The sequence below is a fragment of the Centroberyx gerrardi genome, chromosome 9, assembly GCF_048128805.1.
Source record: "Centroberyx gerrardi isolate f3 chromosome 9, fCenGer3.hap1.cur.20231027, whole genome shotgun sequence".
Taxonomy (NCBI): domain Eukaryota; kingdom Metazoa; phylum Chordata; class Actinopteri; order Beryciformes; family Berycidae; genus Centroberyx; species Centroberyx gerrardi.
This window is the reverse complement of record NC_136005.1, coordinates 22,196,405-22,216,259: the sequence shown is the minus strand read 5'-3', so window position 1 is coordinate 22,216,259 and position 19,855 is coordinate 22,196,405. Positions and strand designations below refer to the sequence as shown.

Here is a 19,855-nt window from a genome sequence, read left to right as displayed (position 1 = left end):
GCTCCAATAAGAGTAAAGAAAACCCACTTTCAAGAAAAAAATAGATATGGTTTATTTATAGCGAAACACTATATAACGCCAATGATGCACAAGCAGTTGCCAGACTTATAGGATATAGGATTGACTTCTGAAAATGTGCATTGTTGCTGTCATGGGCCATTGTTGCTTTTATATTCACATACTTAGGCTTCAATGGATCAAGCTGCTGCTGTCTTATTCTATCCTCAACTACTTTTTATTTTATATGCAACCTTGAAACGTATGACCACAGTCAGCAGTTGGCAGGTTAGCTGCTTTGCTCAACGGCAGATGACCTTATGCCACTTCTATAACCTTTAGGATGTGATAGGATGTGACCTGCTGAACCCACCTGGACGTACAGCTCTCTCAGCTCATACTGGAACTTCTTTGGGTCCGTTGTGATGGTAACGGGTCCGATCTCTGCAAAGAAACAGTAGAAAGAGGCTCTGTGATTAATAGGGCCTCAGGCTAAAGTCCGCATCAGAATGAATAATTGAGAAGAGTTTTTGTTGCCTGGATTCTTCTCTCGGGCCAAATATTAGTATTGGCACATGCATGCGGATGGCCAGATTCAAATGTCACAATCTGAACCGGAGTGAGGAGAACTTCCTGTAAACATTCAGGAAACCAGATATATTTAACTGACAGAGAAGAAGAAAAATAAAGTGAGAAAGATAGATAGACAGACAGATGATAAAGGGAAAATATTAAAGGAATGACAGGGAAGATAGGAATTACTGTCTTAAAATGTTTTAACAGATCAGTTCTCTTATGACTATGAAGATTCATTGGTCTACCTTCTTCCCCCCTACACACACGCACTCACACACAAACACATACACACACACACACACACACACACACACACACGCCATTTGGGTAGATGAGGAGTTGCTTTTACACTGATAAGAAAACTGAGTTCTGGAAAGGCTTCAGTTCCGTCTGTCGCTGATATACCAAGGCTGTTATCATTTGTCTTATGAACCAGAACTAAGGGGGCGGCCAAACAGAGATTTTGTATCCATCAAAAACGGATTGAGCCAACGTATTCTCTATGGGGCTGATACATTGACGGATGACAGAGAGGACAGAGAGCTATCTTTTTTTTTTGTACGTCAAAAGTTGAAACCATTTGAACTTTTTTCAGACCGCAGTATAAGCAATTATTGGTTAACTGTTCACGAGCCTATTAGAGGACTTCCATTGGAAAATCTCTCCTAGACCACCTATTAATTTCACTTATACAGCTTGCCGGAGTTGTATGACTCCAGCCTACCAACAGAAACAGAATTAGTGGCCTGGCATAATATTAGTGCAGCGATTGGTCTTCCAGGTTGGCTGTATACAAAATGTTAAAATTGTGAATCCTGATATTGATATTTTCTTTTCTTTTGTCTGTGAATAAGAATGGCAATAGCAAGGAGTTTGCACTTGTCGGGATCCATGTTTCTGTGTTTACAGATTTTCCACCCGCCTTTTTTCAAAAATGCCACACCTCCATTTCACATTCCACTCAGACAAAGAATGGAGAGTGGCGGCTCCATATACGAACTTCATACATTTCACTGGATGGTAGATGTTGCAGACAAGGAGTGTGCCACTGGTGGAGCTCATAATGACAAGGGTTAGAAGAGTTCACAGCTAATAAGAGCTGCAGTGACTGAAATACAGAATGAATGAATGAATGAATGAATGTGAGTTTAGGAAAGTTGGGTGAATTTCCTGGGAAAATGTGTAGGAAAGTGTAGGAATTCTTTTTAGGTGATGTTCTTAACATGCCTTAGTATCCCCTATCCACCCACCTGCTTTGTGACTTACTGCTGCATAAAACAATGTCAAAGTTCCTCATTAATTCTGACCTCTCTACACCCCCCTTCCTTCCTCCTTGGATATCAGCTGTTCTGTGGCTGCAGAGGAGATACTTTTCAACTCAGGTATGTTCTTGTGTCAGTTTGCCCAGAGCGAGGCCATGTTTAGCCCCGTCGTAAAAGAGCAACAGCACCGCAGACGGCTGGAGTGACACCATGGCTCATGCTCTGTACATTGGCCAGTGTCGGTAGTCACTGGTGTTTCTCAGCTTACTTTGTTCTATCCGTTAATGAGCTGCTAAGTCCCTCCTTGAGTCAAACTGGGTGACTTCAGCCACTGCAGCTGTGCTGTGGAATGAGCCTGATGAGGGGCTGCAAACACACACACGCACACACAGACACACACGTTGCGTTTCTGCACATGCAAGCAGATTGGAAAACAAGGGTTCCCTTGTTAGAAGGAGGGCAATTACAAAGGATCCCTGACTTTTGAAAAAGGATAGAGTTTGAGCTGTTTAAACTTTGTCGGCTTGCCAGAGCCCAAATGAGATATTTAGATGTTCAATCCTGCGCTGGGACTCAGGCTCATTAAACATGCTGGTACTCTTATCACGAGAGTGAGTCTTATCATTCTCCTCCATCTGATACTGATCTGTGTGAACCATTTAAGGTTGTTGAAGTCAACAGACCACATGCCACGAGGAATCATAACTGTTAATAATCAGAATTTTCTTTACAATTTATTTTCCAGCCACCATCACCTCGCATTTCGTTTTGAATAGCACTCCAACACTTTCAATTTCTTTAATAATGTAGATCAAGCAGCAAGACATCTTTTTCCAAATGACCTAGAATTTGGCATCCTTGGAAATCCTCGAGGTGGAGAGAAGGAACATTTGTGGCGATCAAAGACGCTTTTTAAAACTAACATGGAAATGTGTCTGGCGGCTCTGAACGGAACATGGATCTCAAGCCAAACTTTTCAGAGATGGAAAAGCTGACATCTCTTTCCTTATGGGAGAAGTTCCCATGGCTGTTGTGAGTTCTCTCTGGACTGTTTTGGCAATGGCGCCCCTGACCACAACCACCCTCCTTGCACCAACACTGTGGAAAACCATAGCTAATACTCATGAACTCTTCACAGTATAAGTCGGAATAAATCTGCCCTTTCAAACCCGACTCGTGTAATGATCTCTGACGCTGAAACATCTCCACATACCTCTGTCATACTGTGCATTGTTACTTTTTTTCTTATTTACCCAGGGAAAATTGAGTGAGCATGCATGCTCTTTTCAGCACCGCTCTTCTTCTCAGACAGACAGTTAAACACAGCCACAGCCTTCTACTGTTCTTCTTCTACTGTCAGATCCACTAGAACAGTTGGGGGTAAGTGCCTTGCCCAAGGGCACATCGAGAGCAGCGGTTAACGGAGGGGAAAGCGTTACTCCTTCACTTTCCACAACCACATTTTCCCAGCAGGTCTGGGGATTCAAACTGATGGTTTCTTGCATGAAAGATGAGTACCGAATTCATTTTGGATAACAAGGTGGGCTTTAAGGAGCCAAGGTATTATCCTCTTTTACTTGTCTCCCTTCACTGAGTGTTGTCAAGAAATAAAACATGTTTGAGCAAGGTGGGTTGCTCACCCACCTTAAATAACTACATAAATAAAGGAAAATCTTATGGCAGTCTCTCAGCTACCGCACAGGAAATAGTTTTAATGCTTTCTGAGTGATGACAAAGAACACGTAAGTGGCATAAACAGGGCCAAGTGAGTGAAGTCAGTGTGGAGGAATGCTCTAAAGTCTGACCAGAAGGATTAAGAAAAGTGAGAAAATAACCACTGTAAACAAGCCAGACTGTTAAACTGCTCAGACCCGCATCTCCTCTGGTTTTCCTAATCTGCTAGTAGTGGAAGTTGTTGACTCAAGCAGATTGGAAGTAAACAATCAAAACAAATGACTCCAGTTTCCACCTTGCCATTCTCACAACATTCATCTGAGGTAATGCTGGCTGTATAGCGTGCCTCTGCAAATCACATGCATGCTTAAACACCCACAGGAAGGCTAATGGGATGAAACTAACTGGGCAGCTCTCCAATTGCAATCTCAATTTCACCTCCTCTGACATCCAGGCTCTAGCTAATTTGCTGGGAATCGCTCGCACATTCACTGAGGGGAGAGCTCTTTCCTTGCAGCAGCAGCAGCAGCAGCAGGGAATTCCAAGGCCGATCCATTGAAAGGTTACAGCCATTACTGTCTTCCAACCAAATAAGATCTGAGCTTTGGCAGCAATGCCCAAGACTTTAGAGTTTCCCAGGCTTCCACGCCCCTGAGAACGCCAAGACAGACAATGAGGAAAGTCTCCGTAACCCCAACATTGTCCAAACACTGTCAAAACTGTACCATGTATTATGGGCATTACTACAAAGTTACGAACTTATAATACTGCTTTGTCCCTTGTGTCTGCTTCCCCCAAGACCTTCTTGCCACAGGGTCGGAGAGTTTATATAGCCGTGGAAGCAATCACATTTACAGTCTAGAACATTTGTTTTCATTTTTTTCATTCCTGGAGGCAAGGCCCCGGCCGCTCCTAACGCACAATTACCCCTGTCTATAAAGGCCTGATCACAGAGCTCCTCAAAACCCAGCGCTGTGACAATACAGACCTGCAGTGACCACAGGAACCCCTAAACCCAGCCTCCCGCTACCCAATACTAACACTGCACTCATAAACAGTCCTGTTCTCTATGCTCTTGGATTTCTAGCTGCATCTATACACTGCTTTAATAAGCTTCAGTATGTTGGCCCAATGCAAGTTGTTAAGGGTGAAGTTTTTGACGTTGTATGTCTTTTTCCCATCCAACACAAACCAACAGGTGGTTATATTTCTTCAGGAGATGAAATCTTAATGTTGGATATGGAAATCTCTTAAATCTCTTTTGCAAACATACACACACACACACACACACAGAGTAAAAGTACACAGCGCTAAACAGCAACACAGAGGCTGTAAACACACTGCTTGCTCCCTGTCATTCTGCTGACTCAGTTGAAAAGCTGCCAGAACCAGAGTGGCTGCCGTCCTTTCTGACCGTCAGCTATGGGGGATAATTCACTTAATCAGCCCCACTGAGAAAACACATGTGAAGCAGCACACTGTGTAATTAGTGTGCCTCGGTGAGCGTAAGTGTCCAGCACGCACAGAAACACACACACACACACACACACACACATACATGTACGTACATGTGCACACACACATACACGCAAGAGCAAACATACTTGCAAATACATATGTGAGGTAATGCACACATGTACATTTACACTTTTAACACACACACGCACACAGGTCAAATATGTCAAATGCATGGTGTTCTGTAATTACCTCAGTGTGAGTAGCCTTCACTCTTGATAGAGTGGAAACACATGGTAAGTACTGTATGTACCACTACTACTCCTCTGTTGGGAATAGACAACAACCAAATAGGACTGAATACACAATGTACAACACAATTTTACTGCTTGATTGTTCTTTCTTTCTTTCTTTCTTTCTTTCTTGTTCTTTCTTTCACACAGATCTGAATCCTAAACTAAACTCAGTCAAGTTTGCCAGCTTTACTGTCAAACTCCAGTGGTGAAATCAGCCTAAAAGAGTAACCAAACAGAAAATTATAGCCTCATGAAAGAATAATTGAAGTGCTGCTGTTTTAAATGAGAAAGCATAGTGGAGAGGTGTGACCCTCTACCAATACAGAAAGTAATTATTTCCATGATTTTATCATAACATCAAATTGCACCAAATTGTGCAATTGTTTTTTTTAGTCTAGTTAGGTATTACGCCAATGTCTAATAACTAATTAGTTATTTGTTTTACTTCACTAGTTACTATTTTTTCATTTTATTCTATTAGTTAGTATGATGTTGGAGCAAACTTTTAAATGTATCATACTGAAACAGCCATCTGATCCACAGGTACTGCTTGTAATTTGGACAGGGCCTGTTGCTACATTTCCCCTTCCTGTCTGACCTGCTGTAAGACAGAGTCTCCATAGTGCAGAAACCGCAAGACCACAAACCAACCTCATCACTCTGTCAGCATGAAGAGATCATCATGTTTATATTCAGCATCTCTTCCACTCTTTCTATCTCTTTCTTCTCCCGAGCCCCTAATGGTTTGTTTTGGATCCGAAGCTTGTCAGTCTTCACGCTACACAATACAGGCTCAATCTTGCCTTTCCTTTTGCCCCTCTCTTTCTATCACTGTTGTGTTTTCTCTCTCCATTATTACCTCCCTCTTTGTCTCTCTCTCCTTAACCCTCTCTCTTTCTCTGTGTCTCTCTCTCCAACAACAACAGAGAGAGAGAGAGAGAGAAGGACCACCAGGCAGTTAATCTTCGCTAGTTGCAACGCTGCCTCTTCTGCTTCACTTCACTCCACACAATTGGATGTGTCTCGGGATGATGGGCCCGCAGAACCACAGATCTCTAATAGTGGCACTCATGGGCTCAAATGACCACAAACACACACACACACACACACACACACATGCATGCTTGCAAACAAAAACCCACCGATTCAAACATGCACGCATTCTATGGCATGAGGCTCCTAAACCCAGCCACACCACACACACACACACACACACACACACAGTGAGACCCAACCAACACACACACACCACACACAGGCATGTAATCCCTCCCAGATGCGTGGGCTGACAGCGGGCATGTTCCAGAGACAGATGACAGCTCTGAGCCCTCCGCCAATCACCCATCTGCCTGGATGACTGGTGCAGGAGACAGAACACAGGCGACGACACAACCTGAGGGAACGTCTTAATTATGTGTGTGTGTGTGTGTGTGTGTGTGTGTGTGTGTGTGTGCATACCTCGGCGTGTTAGTCTGTGCATGCAAGTGTGCTTCTGAGTGCTTCTGATTGTCATTTATTAGGATGTGTGGTTCTGCGGTGTGGCTAGAGACCCATCCATCCAGTCAAAGTAAAGAGGCAACCTTGCAACTGGTATAAAATCAACTGCCGTGTGGTCCTGTGTGTGTGTGTGTGTGTGTGTGTGTGTGTGTGTGTGTGCAATCTGTAGGTGTGTTGGTGCACAAACTGTATTCAAAGTGTATAAAAATGAATGTGTGCATGTATGTGTATACACAAGTGTGTGTGTGTGTGTGTGGTTGTGTGTGTGTTGGACTCCTACTGAGGCACATGGTTGTGTAGTGTACAGCCAGCCAATCAGGATGCACCCTAGGCTGCTGTCAATTTCAGTTCTGCCTGATGATCGTACTAAAAGAAGTGATGCTGTAGCCACCAGCAATACTAAACAAAGCTCTACAGAGCCGGCTATTTGCACCCAGATTTCAAAACAGCTGGTTCCATATGGTTCCACTCATTCAATCGATCAGAGAATTTTCTATGCAAGAGTAATGAATAACTAAATTGAATTTCCATTTTGAAATTTGAGAAAAACAAGAAAAACAACACATTGTGTACCTAGCAGCCTTAGCTCAGTAAAGGACTACAATTCCCATAGTGCTTTAGGCCACAGCGTGTTTTTCAATCGACCGGCCCGCTCTCCATGATAAAAATGGTTTTGTAACCAATTGTACAGCATTTTACAGATTCTCCAAGAGTGAATGCTTGAAAGAACGGTGGATCAGACTTGCAAGGTCAGATTAAATCTTGTGCAGAGTGTTAGGATACTAGTGCTGTTATTGAGCACAGAGCTACCAGGTCAAATCAGCACTGAGGAGCGTCACAGGGAAACAAGTGTAACAGCATAAGGGGGGCACAGTCCCAATGATTTGTTCTTAAGACTGTGTTTAATGAAAACAGCAAGATAGAAAAGCTTTACAGCAGTTCTGCAACAATATGACCACATTCACATGCTTCATTAAGGGATATCTCACTTAACAGTGTAACATTTCATCCTCACACATTAGAACAGTTTTGTATCCCAAAGTCAGACACAAGATGGATGAATTTGCCAGATGAATGTACAAGAGGAAATGGAAAAAATGGAAACTGTGACGTCACTGTACCTTGGATGGTTTTCTAGAGATATATGTTATCGTTAGGAACTGATAGCACAACTAGAATTTAAAGCTAATTTTGGAAGGGTCCAGTTAATATTATATTAATGCACAAAATCAAAGGTCATTGTCAGTTGAACAGCTCTAGGCTGTACATAGGTGTGACACTGCATAGCTTGTCTTAGTTTTAACTTTGGTAGAGCACTGTTTATGTTAATATAGGCCATACAAATAACATATTAATTGATTTTAGCACAACAATACAGCACCAACATTCTATCAAACAAATTAAGCTGATGAAAAAATCTGTAAGATAATTCAACTGTATTTAACTCGACTAGACAGACATGACTCACAAAAATTATCCCAGGAAATAGTTGGACCAGTCACAAAAAGAATGACTTGAGGAAAATGCACAATATGTGTCGATACGGGCCATCTGTGTGCTATTAGCCCTTAGCTGTCTTCGTAAACATCATTTAGAAATCATAAATGCATAATAGGGAGTAATGGCGAGGGAGTGAATGATGATTTCAGCTTGTTACCACATACTTTTTGATGCCCCATTTACATCTGCTCCTTGAGGAGGTGGGGTCATGGGCAATGACAACAGTGGACCCAGAATAGATCTTTTTTGTTGGGTTGGGGATGCATATAAACACTGTCAGATGTTGGCAGCCAGAGCCTTTAGTCTAATTCTCACCACAAGTTCAATAGGAGTGAATATGACGTGTGGATTTGTGAATTTCTATGAAGAAACACATAAAAGAAAGCCGAGTAGAGATGAGTGGAATCGATCGTGTGTGGTCGGGTGACCGCCGAGACTCTGTGTCTGAATGCCGGCCACAAGAGAAGAATAAAGACAAATATGGAGGGAAGCAAGGGCAGAAGTAAAGTATCAAGTGAACTGGTGGCAATCTATTGCTCAGAACAAGACCGACTTCAGCTATTTGGCAAGAAGTACGAAGTGTTGCTGTCTTGTTAATGCCCATCATGAAGCCCACATGTTCAATCTCTGTCTTATTTATTTGTGCATGCAACAAGAGTGAGATAGACCTGTGCATTAAAGTATGTACTGTGGCAGGAAAGTGTGTGTATACATTATATGTCCAGCCTGTATACAGTTCGCACTGTGTAAGAAAAGATGAGCGTGTGACATCTCTGTATAAACTAAACGTCTTGCCTTGAGTATATTCCAGCACATTCTGTCAGATCTAAGTGCTGCTGCAGGGGATCCAAAAATAAGCACGATGAGGAGGAATGCTCCTCAGACTTTCCTCCGCAGACAGACTTTCTCAGACACTGACCCTGTCTTCGGAGTTGACTTTTGACCTTTAGGGTCTGTCAGCCTTACTCTTGCACTCCGTGGTCTGGATATGGTCCGGACAGGGTAAACAATAGGCAAATCCAGCTGGAGCACATTAGTGTAGGGTGGTGTGTGTCATTTTCCCACCTTTACCATAGAATATCACGGAAATAGCCTAATATGGCTGTAAAAGAAAAAAAAAAAGATTCCTTAAGGAACAACAGACGTGGCAAAGCAGTCAGTTTCTTTGACAGGCACAAGCAGAAAGAGATATGGAGAAGGAGAGATGCGAAAGTGAGGGGATGATATGTGAAACAGATTGAAAGTCTTTGTTTGGGACATGAAAGGACAGTAATTGAGGGCAAATATGTCAACCCAGTAGTGATAGTGATGTTTCTAGGTCAAGTCGTAAAGTATCTTCCTCTCCTCTACATAAACTTCACCTGTGAAAAATGCGAAACGCAAAAGCAAAACAAATCATGGTCATAAATCGAGAAGAGTCCCAGTGACAGCCTGGCATGGCTATAACAACATCTTACAAAACCAAACTGCTTACAGAACTGACCCCGCTCTTGGTGGGCTGTGTTGCACAACGTCTCCCTTACCCATAATGCATCACAGCAGAGGCAGGTAAGACAGGTGCTCATTACATTGCCTTGACAACGGAGGTCAGGATGAGAGGGGGGATGGGGAAGAGGATGGAAAAGACAATGTTGAGGCCTAGCGAGGGATCAGATTGTGTCCTTGCTGTTAAGTCTCTCAATGCCTCTCATTGTACGGGTACAGAACTGGCAAGGCAGCAAACACACTGAGCTGAAATGTGCTGTGTGTGATGTTTCAACATATGGACTCCATTGTGGAGACAAAGGCAAAACTCCTGAGACTTGGCTAAAGCCTCCTTCTATCATTCACTCTCACAAAGAAATGTACTTTAGAGTTAAAATTTTACTTTTTAAAAACACAAACTACATTAATGCAGTATGGCAAGCCGTTTAAACATTTACTCACTGAAGCTACAATGAATTAAACATATCAGTAATTCAGTTTTGACTAGTTGAACTGTAATTGCTACACATCAAAATGTCTTTATAATGAGTGAATTGTTTTACAGATATCTCAAATTGTCATCATAACTAGTCAGAAATACATTTTTACTAGTTAAAAGTAAATTGTTACTCGTAAGCTTTAGTGATTACATGTTAAAACGGCTTCAAAGAAGGTATGTCAAAGATTTTTAAATGAGTGTACCTTTTTTTTTTTTTGCGCAGAAAAGGTATAATGCATGTATCCCTCTAGGATACAGCCCCAAGTGTACAATGTCTTTTTTGGTGAAAGTCTACATATTGAACGCTGTTAAAAACCTGAGGAAAACTGGGTTGAATGGCAACAACAAGCCCAAATATTTGTGCAAATATATGTGACCGTATATATTTTGAAGGGCCGATGGCATTCTCCCAGAGAGCGCAGTAGGGACTGGGTGGTGTTTGTGTTTAGCTTGCCTCTTTTGTTTTACTGAGGAAATTCTAATAGGGCATGCTGAAGCAGACAGCGAAACCTCAGAAGCCGCAGATCAGCACCGACGACCACACACACAGATGCACAGTCTAGGGTGCGCTCCGCCACAGAACCATAGAGAAACCCCACCCACCCCTCAGGAGCGGGGGGGGGGGGGGGGGGGGGGGGGGGGCAGAGGGCAGTGACAGGCTGACCTTCAGCCTTGCAGCCTGTAACTCTCTAAGATTCCTTCAACACTTGTCCAGTTCACACACATTTGCCACAGTGAAACACCGTATAGGCCTTGGTGCCAGTCAAAATGCTGACCTGCCCTGTTGTTCCATCCCCCACCCCCACTTCTCTCCTCCCTTTGCTCCCTCTTTTTCTGCCTCTATATCATTTCCCCCCCTTTTCCTCTGGTCCAGACGCTGACATGCCGACTGCGCGGGGAGTTTTGCAGCCTTTCAGGAAATGTTTCAGCAGCAGTACACACCAGGCTTCCCAGGAGGAGGGAGAGAGAGAAAGAGATGAGAGGGTGATACGACATAAAAAAAGAAACAAGGAGAAGGAGAAGCATAGGACGGAGAAATGCTTCATCTGTGACTCAAGTAACATGCAACAGACTCCAGAGAGAGAAAGGAAGAACAGGGAAATAAAGAAAAAGAGAAATTAAAAGTGGTACAGAGGAAAACCCTACAGAGTGCCTCAGCTGTATCCCCCACTAACCTACTTTATACAGTCCCTCAAAATGCACACACACACACACACACAGTTGTACACATACACATACATACAACATACGCATTTAAACCGCCACCACATTTTAAAATGCCTGCCAAAAGGGAAGAAACCACATCATTCTAGTTTTTATAGTCCAAGTGTACATGTCATTCTGCACACGCCAGCCCCGCTGCTCCTTACACATGTTTTGACTAAAATCTACATGAACAGCTTACAAGGCAAAGAAAAAAAATATGCCTCTCAAAAGACAGCCAACATGAGGTCATGTCATACCAAACCATGGGAATGCTCGACTTTGGCACCAGATCTACATGGAGGTAAATCTAATGTGTTCCAAATGAGTCCTCCAGATTCCACAAGTATGATGAAAAACAATGAAATCAAATGAATCTGCGCTACAAAGTCCTTCAGGAAAACTTTTCCTTAGTAGCTAATGTCTAGACATCAATCTTCAGCCTCTAAATTGACTATAAAAATGCTGATTTGAGGAAAGCCCTTGTTGAAGGGGCAACAGTAAAAGTACTGGGGTCCCTGCTTATTATTATGGGTAATAAAGTACTTAACTTGCTGACTGGCAAAAACTAACATATATGTCTGCAGTTAGTATAGCTTAGCAGCTTAGCAATAAGCAGCTGGAAACTATCTTTTTGGATTCCAGGGCAGTGACTTTCAAAGACTGGTTTGGGACCCAGAGGTTTGTTGTGGGAGCTTTAAAGTGGGTCACCATATTCATAATGGTATCTGATATTTCTAACTGTTATGTAGCCCAAGCCTTCTCAAGTCCCTACAATGGTGTTACAGCAATGGGCACAACATGCAGCGAAGATAGCATTTAAAGGCTGCACCCAACTTCTCCTCACCGACAAAAGGCAACCAGTGGCGACCGTTATCAAAATCACCTGACTTGCCTCGGGTGCTCAGCTCTCATAAATTAAATGGACTTGGAGTGACTGGCTGCTTATGGTGTGGACACATGGTAAGCGTTAGGGATAGGTCAGGTAAACATGTCTGCCCCCAGAACAGGAAAAAACACCTCAGACATGCTGCAAAACATGCGTTTATGAAACACAATTCATGTTGCATAAACACACAGGGGGTAGAGGTCAGATTCCTCTGTGATGCCTTCAAACACCGTTCATGTTCAGTCTCAACTAATTCAAACACAAATGCACCTTTTTTGAAGCAGATTACCACCAAATTTTTAATCTGGCAAATTACTCAATTACTCTGGCTCAAGATGACTAACAATAAATGAGGCCTGATTAAAGGTTAAATATATTGATGACTCCTCTCCTGTTTCATATTGAAATGACGCTCAGTTAGCTTCTCTGAGGCTTCTTCAAGGCCAAAGTGGCTACAATTGCTCTCCATCTTTTAATCAACCTGTCCCTTAATAACCTGCAGTCAGAGAAAGGTTGAATAAATGTTCATTTTTACTCTTCAATCTCAGTCATCCTCCTTTTCCTCTTCCCTTTTTTCTCCTTAAAGCCTCAAATCACTTCCAGACATGGATCATACCGTCTTCCCCCCTCCAGCCATCTGTTCACCCATCTGAAGGTCCCACTCCATCGCTCCACTCATGTCCACCGCTGCCGTCTCAAGTTCAGCGATACGCCTCCGCGTTCAGACAACGACCCGAGGGATGCTGCGACCTCACAAAACCAATCCGGCCACAAAGGGTCAAGAGGATAATTATCATCCGATCATAATAATGATTAGAGCTCAGACAGCACTGTCAGAGAGCCCCGAAGGTCACAGCCGGGGCGCGTGAACCCTCCGGACCTCAGGACGAGCCTCGGAATTCAACTGAGGCTGGGAAACAAACGCAAAGCCCAGAGGGAAGAAACCTGACATGGTCCAGAAGACAAGGATAACAGAAACATCTGATGAATGGCTTTACAAAAGGACATTCATTCCATATGGATTCAACCACTGCATCCAAAAGCCAACTATCCCTGAATTATCCAAATGCCAACAACATCCTTTATCCATAATTAGCCTTGGAATCTCTAAAGCTTTTAGTCATAAACTTGCAGAAGCCAAACTTGCAGAAGAAGTGTTCCTAAAGCAGCACTCAGGTATGTGCAGCCTTCCAAGATGAAAGCCGAGGGGATAACCCCTGAGCACCGATTACAAAGCTAAATGGAGTTGAAAACTATTGCCCTCGGAGTGCCGCAGGGCACTTCAGAAGCCGCACGTACAGTCCTAAAAATTAAAGGCCATTTTAATATTCCGGGGCAGCTCTTTTGGGAAGATGAAACACGCAGAGATGCATTGTAGTCCGCCACGCTCCTCACTCTTCCTCTGATCCTCCATAACCTCCACCCCTCTCTTTTGGCATTCCTGCCTAATAGCATCATTATTGACTCTGTCCAGCTAAACGCAGGGCCCTTGTAATCTCACATGGGTGGGGTGGTTTCACACAAAAAAAAAAAAAAAATGCTGGTCTAAAAAGTAGAGGAAAACAAAGGGAAAAGGGGAGGGTGAAAAAGAACGCCGAAGATTATCAAAGGGTGCTCCGACTTTGATCATGCGGCGGAGTTACAAGCTATCTCGTCATCTCCTCTCATCACTCCATGCCCACAGCTTTGGTCCGTCTCCCTCTAACTACAGATGACTGGCAAGAAAAGGGTAGCAAGGCTGGCCATCAACATGGTGGAACCAATCTCCAGAGCACATAGCTGAAACAAGCACTAGATACCAATAGAACTCCAACTCCAAGAGGTTGACTCATTCAATTTTGAGAATGCCAAAGTCGTCAGTCCAACTTTCTTGATATGAGCAAGCTGATATTAGTCAATCAGACGGTAAGCCAGTCCGTCATTCGTTCTGTCCATAGTTCAGTCTCTTTCTATTTGGCTTCTACCTCTCATCATGTACACAGATGCTTACAAGTTGTAACTGTGCATGTGTGTATGTGTGTGTGTGTGTGTGTGTGTGTGTGTGTGTGTACGCGTGGGCTTGTGTGTATGTGTGTGAGCGTGGAGAGCATGCCGGCTCCCCCACTGACCCAAGGCGCTGTGCTCTGACCCATCTCAACCTCAACCAATAAAGCACACACACAGGACACACACACACCCTCTCACAGCAAGGTGGTGTTTATGAGGAACAGCATGTGTGTGTAAGGTCGTCAGCAGAGTAAGCTGAGAAGAGGGCAAGATAGAATCTCAATGGACACTGGAAACTAATTTGGGGACCCAAATTACCCACCTACCCCTCGCTCCGCTCCGCTCCATGTCAACTGCACTCCCTACACACAAGAGCACATTCTGGATTGCTCCATTGACATAGAATAGGAAACTGAGTGTGGACACCGTGACATTATTCCTGGGATATAAGCCACATTTTCTGGTTTGGAAATGGCAGGAGTGCTCTGAAATAAAGTTTATTTGGTTGTAAATTCTCAAATAAACGTTCCATGATTCCTGAAAGTCTGCCTGCAATACAATTGGTCAGCCTCAGATAGTGTTCCTTAATGACATTGCAGATTAGAGTCACCGTTCTCTGGATTATAGCTACAGAAGAGAGACGTTCAAGTTCACAACTACTTGTGGAGCTGTCCATATGACTAAGGTGGGTATTTTTGAGTGGATCCTCCCTTTAAGTGAAGGTCATTTTCAAAAGTGACCACGGCTCTGTAACAGTAATGCAACCCTTCCATAGCAGTATCAGTGTGTGTGTGTGGAGGGGGCTCAGATTCTCGCACTAAACACACAAACGCCTGCGCCTCAGTAAAATGACTTGTGAAGTATCCTCTTGCTTTCTTTCTTTCTCTCTCTGCAGGATGGAGAAAAGGGGGGAGGCTTCCTGACTGTTCTTCCCACACAAGCCTGACCCCAATATCCAGGCGTCCTCCTGACACTCTCGCCTCACACACACACACACACACACACACACACACACTACTGTGTTTACTGTGTCAGATTGCAGTGTAAATAGCGGGGGGGCTCTGGCCTCCGATTCAAAGGCAGCCAAATCAAACAGGAGGCCCTGCGTTATCGCTCTGGGTCGGATGGAAAGCGGCGAAAATGGATCCATATCAAACTGGAACGAGCCCTGAATAAAAGGCCTTAGGAAAACAAAGCTGATTCTCTTCAAGGGTCTGGGATATTGTCAGAGAGAGAGAGAGAGGGAGGGAGAGAGAGAGAAACAGGGGCAGAACAACATTTGGGGAAGTGTTCAGCTACCCCGGCCTGCAGTGTGCTGTGCTAATCATTCCTCTATCCCCCTGGGGGTTTTGGAGAACACATTCTGACATCCTCGTAAACATTTAAAGGAGCAAGTCGCTGGAGCAGGGAACGTCACTCGGTGGTGAGGGACAAACACGCAGACGTGTGAAGAAAAGTCAAAACCAAAGTTCTGAACCAAACTGTTTCAAGCTCAGTCTACTATAAGAGGAAAATCCTATCATACTAATTACTGCAATCAATTACAAAGTTGCTTACAATCACACTATTTCACTGCCTGTTACTTTATCCAAGATGCTGCACATCACAGCTCTTTTATCATATGCTAACGACCTAAGGTTTAGTATTTTCTCCTCAGAGGCACGCAGCAATGGCTTTCTCATTTGTTATACTTGTGTATACAGAGTTCCAGAGCATGCTTTATTTCTTAAATATATTTATTATTCTAGGAACAGAGCTGGAGGCTTGAATCTATGATTGAGGAATTGTGCTTCTTAAGAATTTTTGACATGCTGAAATTTAGCAGAGGAGAACAAACATCTGGAATAGGGATCTCTCTCCTCACCACAGATCACCTCTCCCTCTCCCTCTCTCTCTCTCTCTCCTATATTCAGATCTCTTGCTTCAGCAGCCCAGTTGGTCTCTGATGATTGTATGCTGTTGCAAGTTAAATTCAGGTTCAACTGACTAAACTTTAAACATATAGTGTAAAGATTGTTTCTCTGGAGCCAGACATTGTGATGTATCATGTAGCTCGTCAAAGCAATGACGAGGATAGCCTCTATACAAAAAAGGACTATAGAAATCATTATAAATTTTAGGGGGATACTACATAAATATCACAGGAAAGCTACAACTATAGGAATATTATAGGAATACCATAGGATACAAAGTACAATAAGTGTCAAAAAATACAATAAGGTCACTATGGAGAACCACAGACACACTATAAGCCCATATTGGTTTATTATAGGAACATCATTAGAATTTTTCGTGAGGGAGGGGATTGAGTTTTGGTCAGAGGTTTGGTGCTACCTATCATGATAGAATACGTACTTTTGGGGTATATGGGAGTGTGGCTTTCCCTCTGTAGTTGATCATTTCTGTCACTCCCTTTCCCTATTGATCTTTTATAAGTTCTACAACGGTGCGTTTTTGGAGAGCGCACCGGGTCCTGCGGCACTCGCTCTCCGCGCGCTCTGCTGCGCGTCCCCATGTTGTTGTTGTTGATGATGGAGCGTTTCCGCCAGCGGATACCTTCCACTTCTCACCTCCACATCAGCACACAAACCCCCATGTCATGACAGCAGCCTTTGTTGACGTTTTTGCCGAGCAGGTGAGTGAACTCTCCTCCCTCCCAGCGAATTGTAATTACAGACTCGCTTAGACGGGCACTTCAAATCACTGAGCCCCAAAGTCCCTGCATCTAATATCATTTGCCTCAAAACTTAAGACTTAATTTATAGGGACAAGTGGAGTTGGGTTACAGACATGACTATTATTTGGCCAGTGTGAGAAATTAGCAGATGTAGGTCACCAAACACACCGATCAGAGCGAACAATGGTCCTGAATGCTCCCCTGTTGATTTTATTTGCCTTGCCATACTGTTATAGCACCAACTGACGCCCATGGATTCACATCATTACCCTAAAAGTTTCAGCCCCCCACCCCCACTTCACCCTCCACTTTGATCATTTGGAAATCCTGAGGAAGACGGTCCCATGACTGGGTGCACCTTTAACCTATAGGCCAAGGTTATTGTTAAATAGCCCAATGATATATTGTCTAGGTTTTAGTTGCTCCGAATGAGAGAGCACCCAATGGTGTGATGATTATCATCAAGCCGCACTGCAAACCCCAAGCCACACACTAACCGAAGCGGAATGCTAATGATAGTGACCGCCAACCTGAACATCTGTGTGCGGAGACAATCTCCCCCAGAGTCCGTGCTCTGGAGGTGTGAGGAACATTAGGCGTTCAAAAGGCGGAGTGTGAGCAAACTATCAGATTTCTCACATTTCTGCGTGCTTTTGTTTCCATAGCAAAGAGTAAACCGTATACAAAAAAAGCCAGTGAGTTTGCAACAAGCAAAATATTGCAGAAAAGTAAAAAATGTCATGCGCAATGAGCACTAGACTGTTCAGTGAGTGTGATTCAGAATCTTGTCAATATAACTGAACGATCACTCATATGTTCATTATTACCTGGGTCGTGGAAGGGGACCAGGGCGAAGTTATACAGGGGTCTCTTCGGTCTGCTCAGGGACGTTTCCAAAATCTTGGACGCGCCCTCGATAACCTGGACCAGGTCGTCGTACATGGAGCCGGTCACATCAAAGACGAACGCCAGGGTGGATGCGCCCTCCGGGATTTCCTCCCTCGCGGCCCCGGTCTCTGTCTCCTGCCCGGTGGAAAACGCCACTGACAGCGCAAGGGACAGCCACACGAGTCTGGTGCCCATTTCAGATCCAATGGTCTTCTCAAACAAAGTTCTGGGGTGTCTCGTCTCTCTCTCCAGTCGGAACCTCAGGGTGAATCTCGAGATATGGGCAGAGACATCGGGCTCTCAAAAATGGGCTCAAACGTGATTAAAAATGTTCTACAAAAGTGCACAACATCAGCCAAAAGGTGGAAAATAAAGGAATTCCTTGCTGGTGCTGCTGTTGCTGCGTGCGCCTCTAAGTTTTATTCTGCAGTTTCTGTGCGCAGGAGCTGCAGCCTCTCACCTCTCCGTGGCTCTCTGAAGTCCTTTCAATCCAACACCCGTTCTCTGGTTTGCAGGATCTGCCGAGTCAGGGGCTCTTGTTCAGCCCTGTGATACAGAGAGACCACCTCTCAGCTGGGCAGAAGGGCTCTAGGAGCAAACTACTGACTGCATGCAGAGTAGCAGGGCTCTGATTGGACGAGGTATTTTGGGGGGACTTCGAGGGACCCCGTGCGTAAAGATCCTAATTTAGTCTTACCTTTAGGTTAGAGACCTAGAGACAATGAGTCTTTACAGCGCTGCAGCATTGAGGACATTTTAATACTATAGGTTATCAAATGTCCAACATCACAAAAACGCAAAAGTACATGCATTTACTTATCAGTAGCCAGTATCCTAAAGCTCTCACAGGGTTGTTGAGATTTGAACTGATTAGATGCAATCTATGATTGGAAGGCAAATCAAAGCGAAAGTGTACATTGTGAAGTTTAAAATACAGACATACATGAAGGAAGATATACTCTGCTGAAGTTCTAGGGCATAAAACAAGAACCACCAAAAGACAGCTCCACAGTTACTTCCATCTGCCTCTCTATTGCCATCTAGGGGTTGTAATTTGATTTCACATTAGCCTAAACACCAACATAATCTTATTGCCACCTTTTATTGAGTGCCCACATGGTACCAGTATGTTATAATGGGTCCCAGAGTGAGAGCTTTAATGTCTTGTTAAAGAGTCTTGGTAGGAGACCTGTAGTGACTTTATAAACAACAATAACAACAGTAACAACAACAAATAATCATCTTCATCATCACCATCATCATCATCATCATCATCATCATCATCATTTTCATCATCATAATAATAATCTTTATTTGTGTAGCACTTCAAAACCGTTACAAAGTGGTTTACAAGACAAACAAATAAATGCATCAGTCTTGCAGCTCCGACGGCAAAGGCCCAAATTCAAGTTAGACTAGAAATGTAGGACCTCGGGTTTCGATTATATATGGGGTTAAAAGGCTTGATCCATTCTCTATTATTTTTAAGGAGAGGGCAGTGGGCAGTCAACCCTTTCTATTCTTCTCTGGATAGCAGTGAACAGGAATGACAGGAATAAACAGGAAAGTGTGGAGAGACGCATGCAACAGCACTGTTTCAGTCTGGATTCAGACCCATGCACTGACAGTGACTGACATGTAACATGCTAAAATGGCAGCACAGTTTATACATTGCTAACCGAATATTATATAACAACCATATATTATTGTACATAATCAACCAATTTTTCCAGTGAATTCTGTAAGAATCAACTGTCAGTATTTTTTTGTGCCCCCTGACTGAGATACGGGGGGGATTTTTTCTTTCAACTTCACCTGAATGTCAATAAAGTTGCATCAGATTAAAATGAATTAAACATTTAACAGTGATTAATACGAGATGAGAAGTAAGTATTCTGATATCACAGGCAAGAATATTTTAGAAGCCTGCATGTCTTTGCATGATGAGAGCCTTTGTGTGGTAAAACTAACTTTCTAATGTTTCTTCAATTT

General features: G+C 43.5%; 1 protein-coding gene across 1 annotated transcript in view; it reads right to left on the bottom strand.

Annotated features, from left to right (window-relative positions):
• The window catches only part of hmcn1 (hemicentin 1), a 95,909-nt gene extending 77,851 nt beyond the window's left edge, over positions 1-18,058 (bottom strand). The window contains 2 exon segments of the mRNA XM_078285502.1: positions 371-441; positions 17,803-18,058. Coding sequence (XP_078141628.1) covers positions 371-441; positions 17,803-18,058 — 327 coding nt within the window.
• Between the last annotated feature and the right edge of the window lie 1,797 nt (positions 18,059-19,855).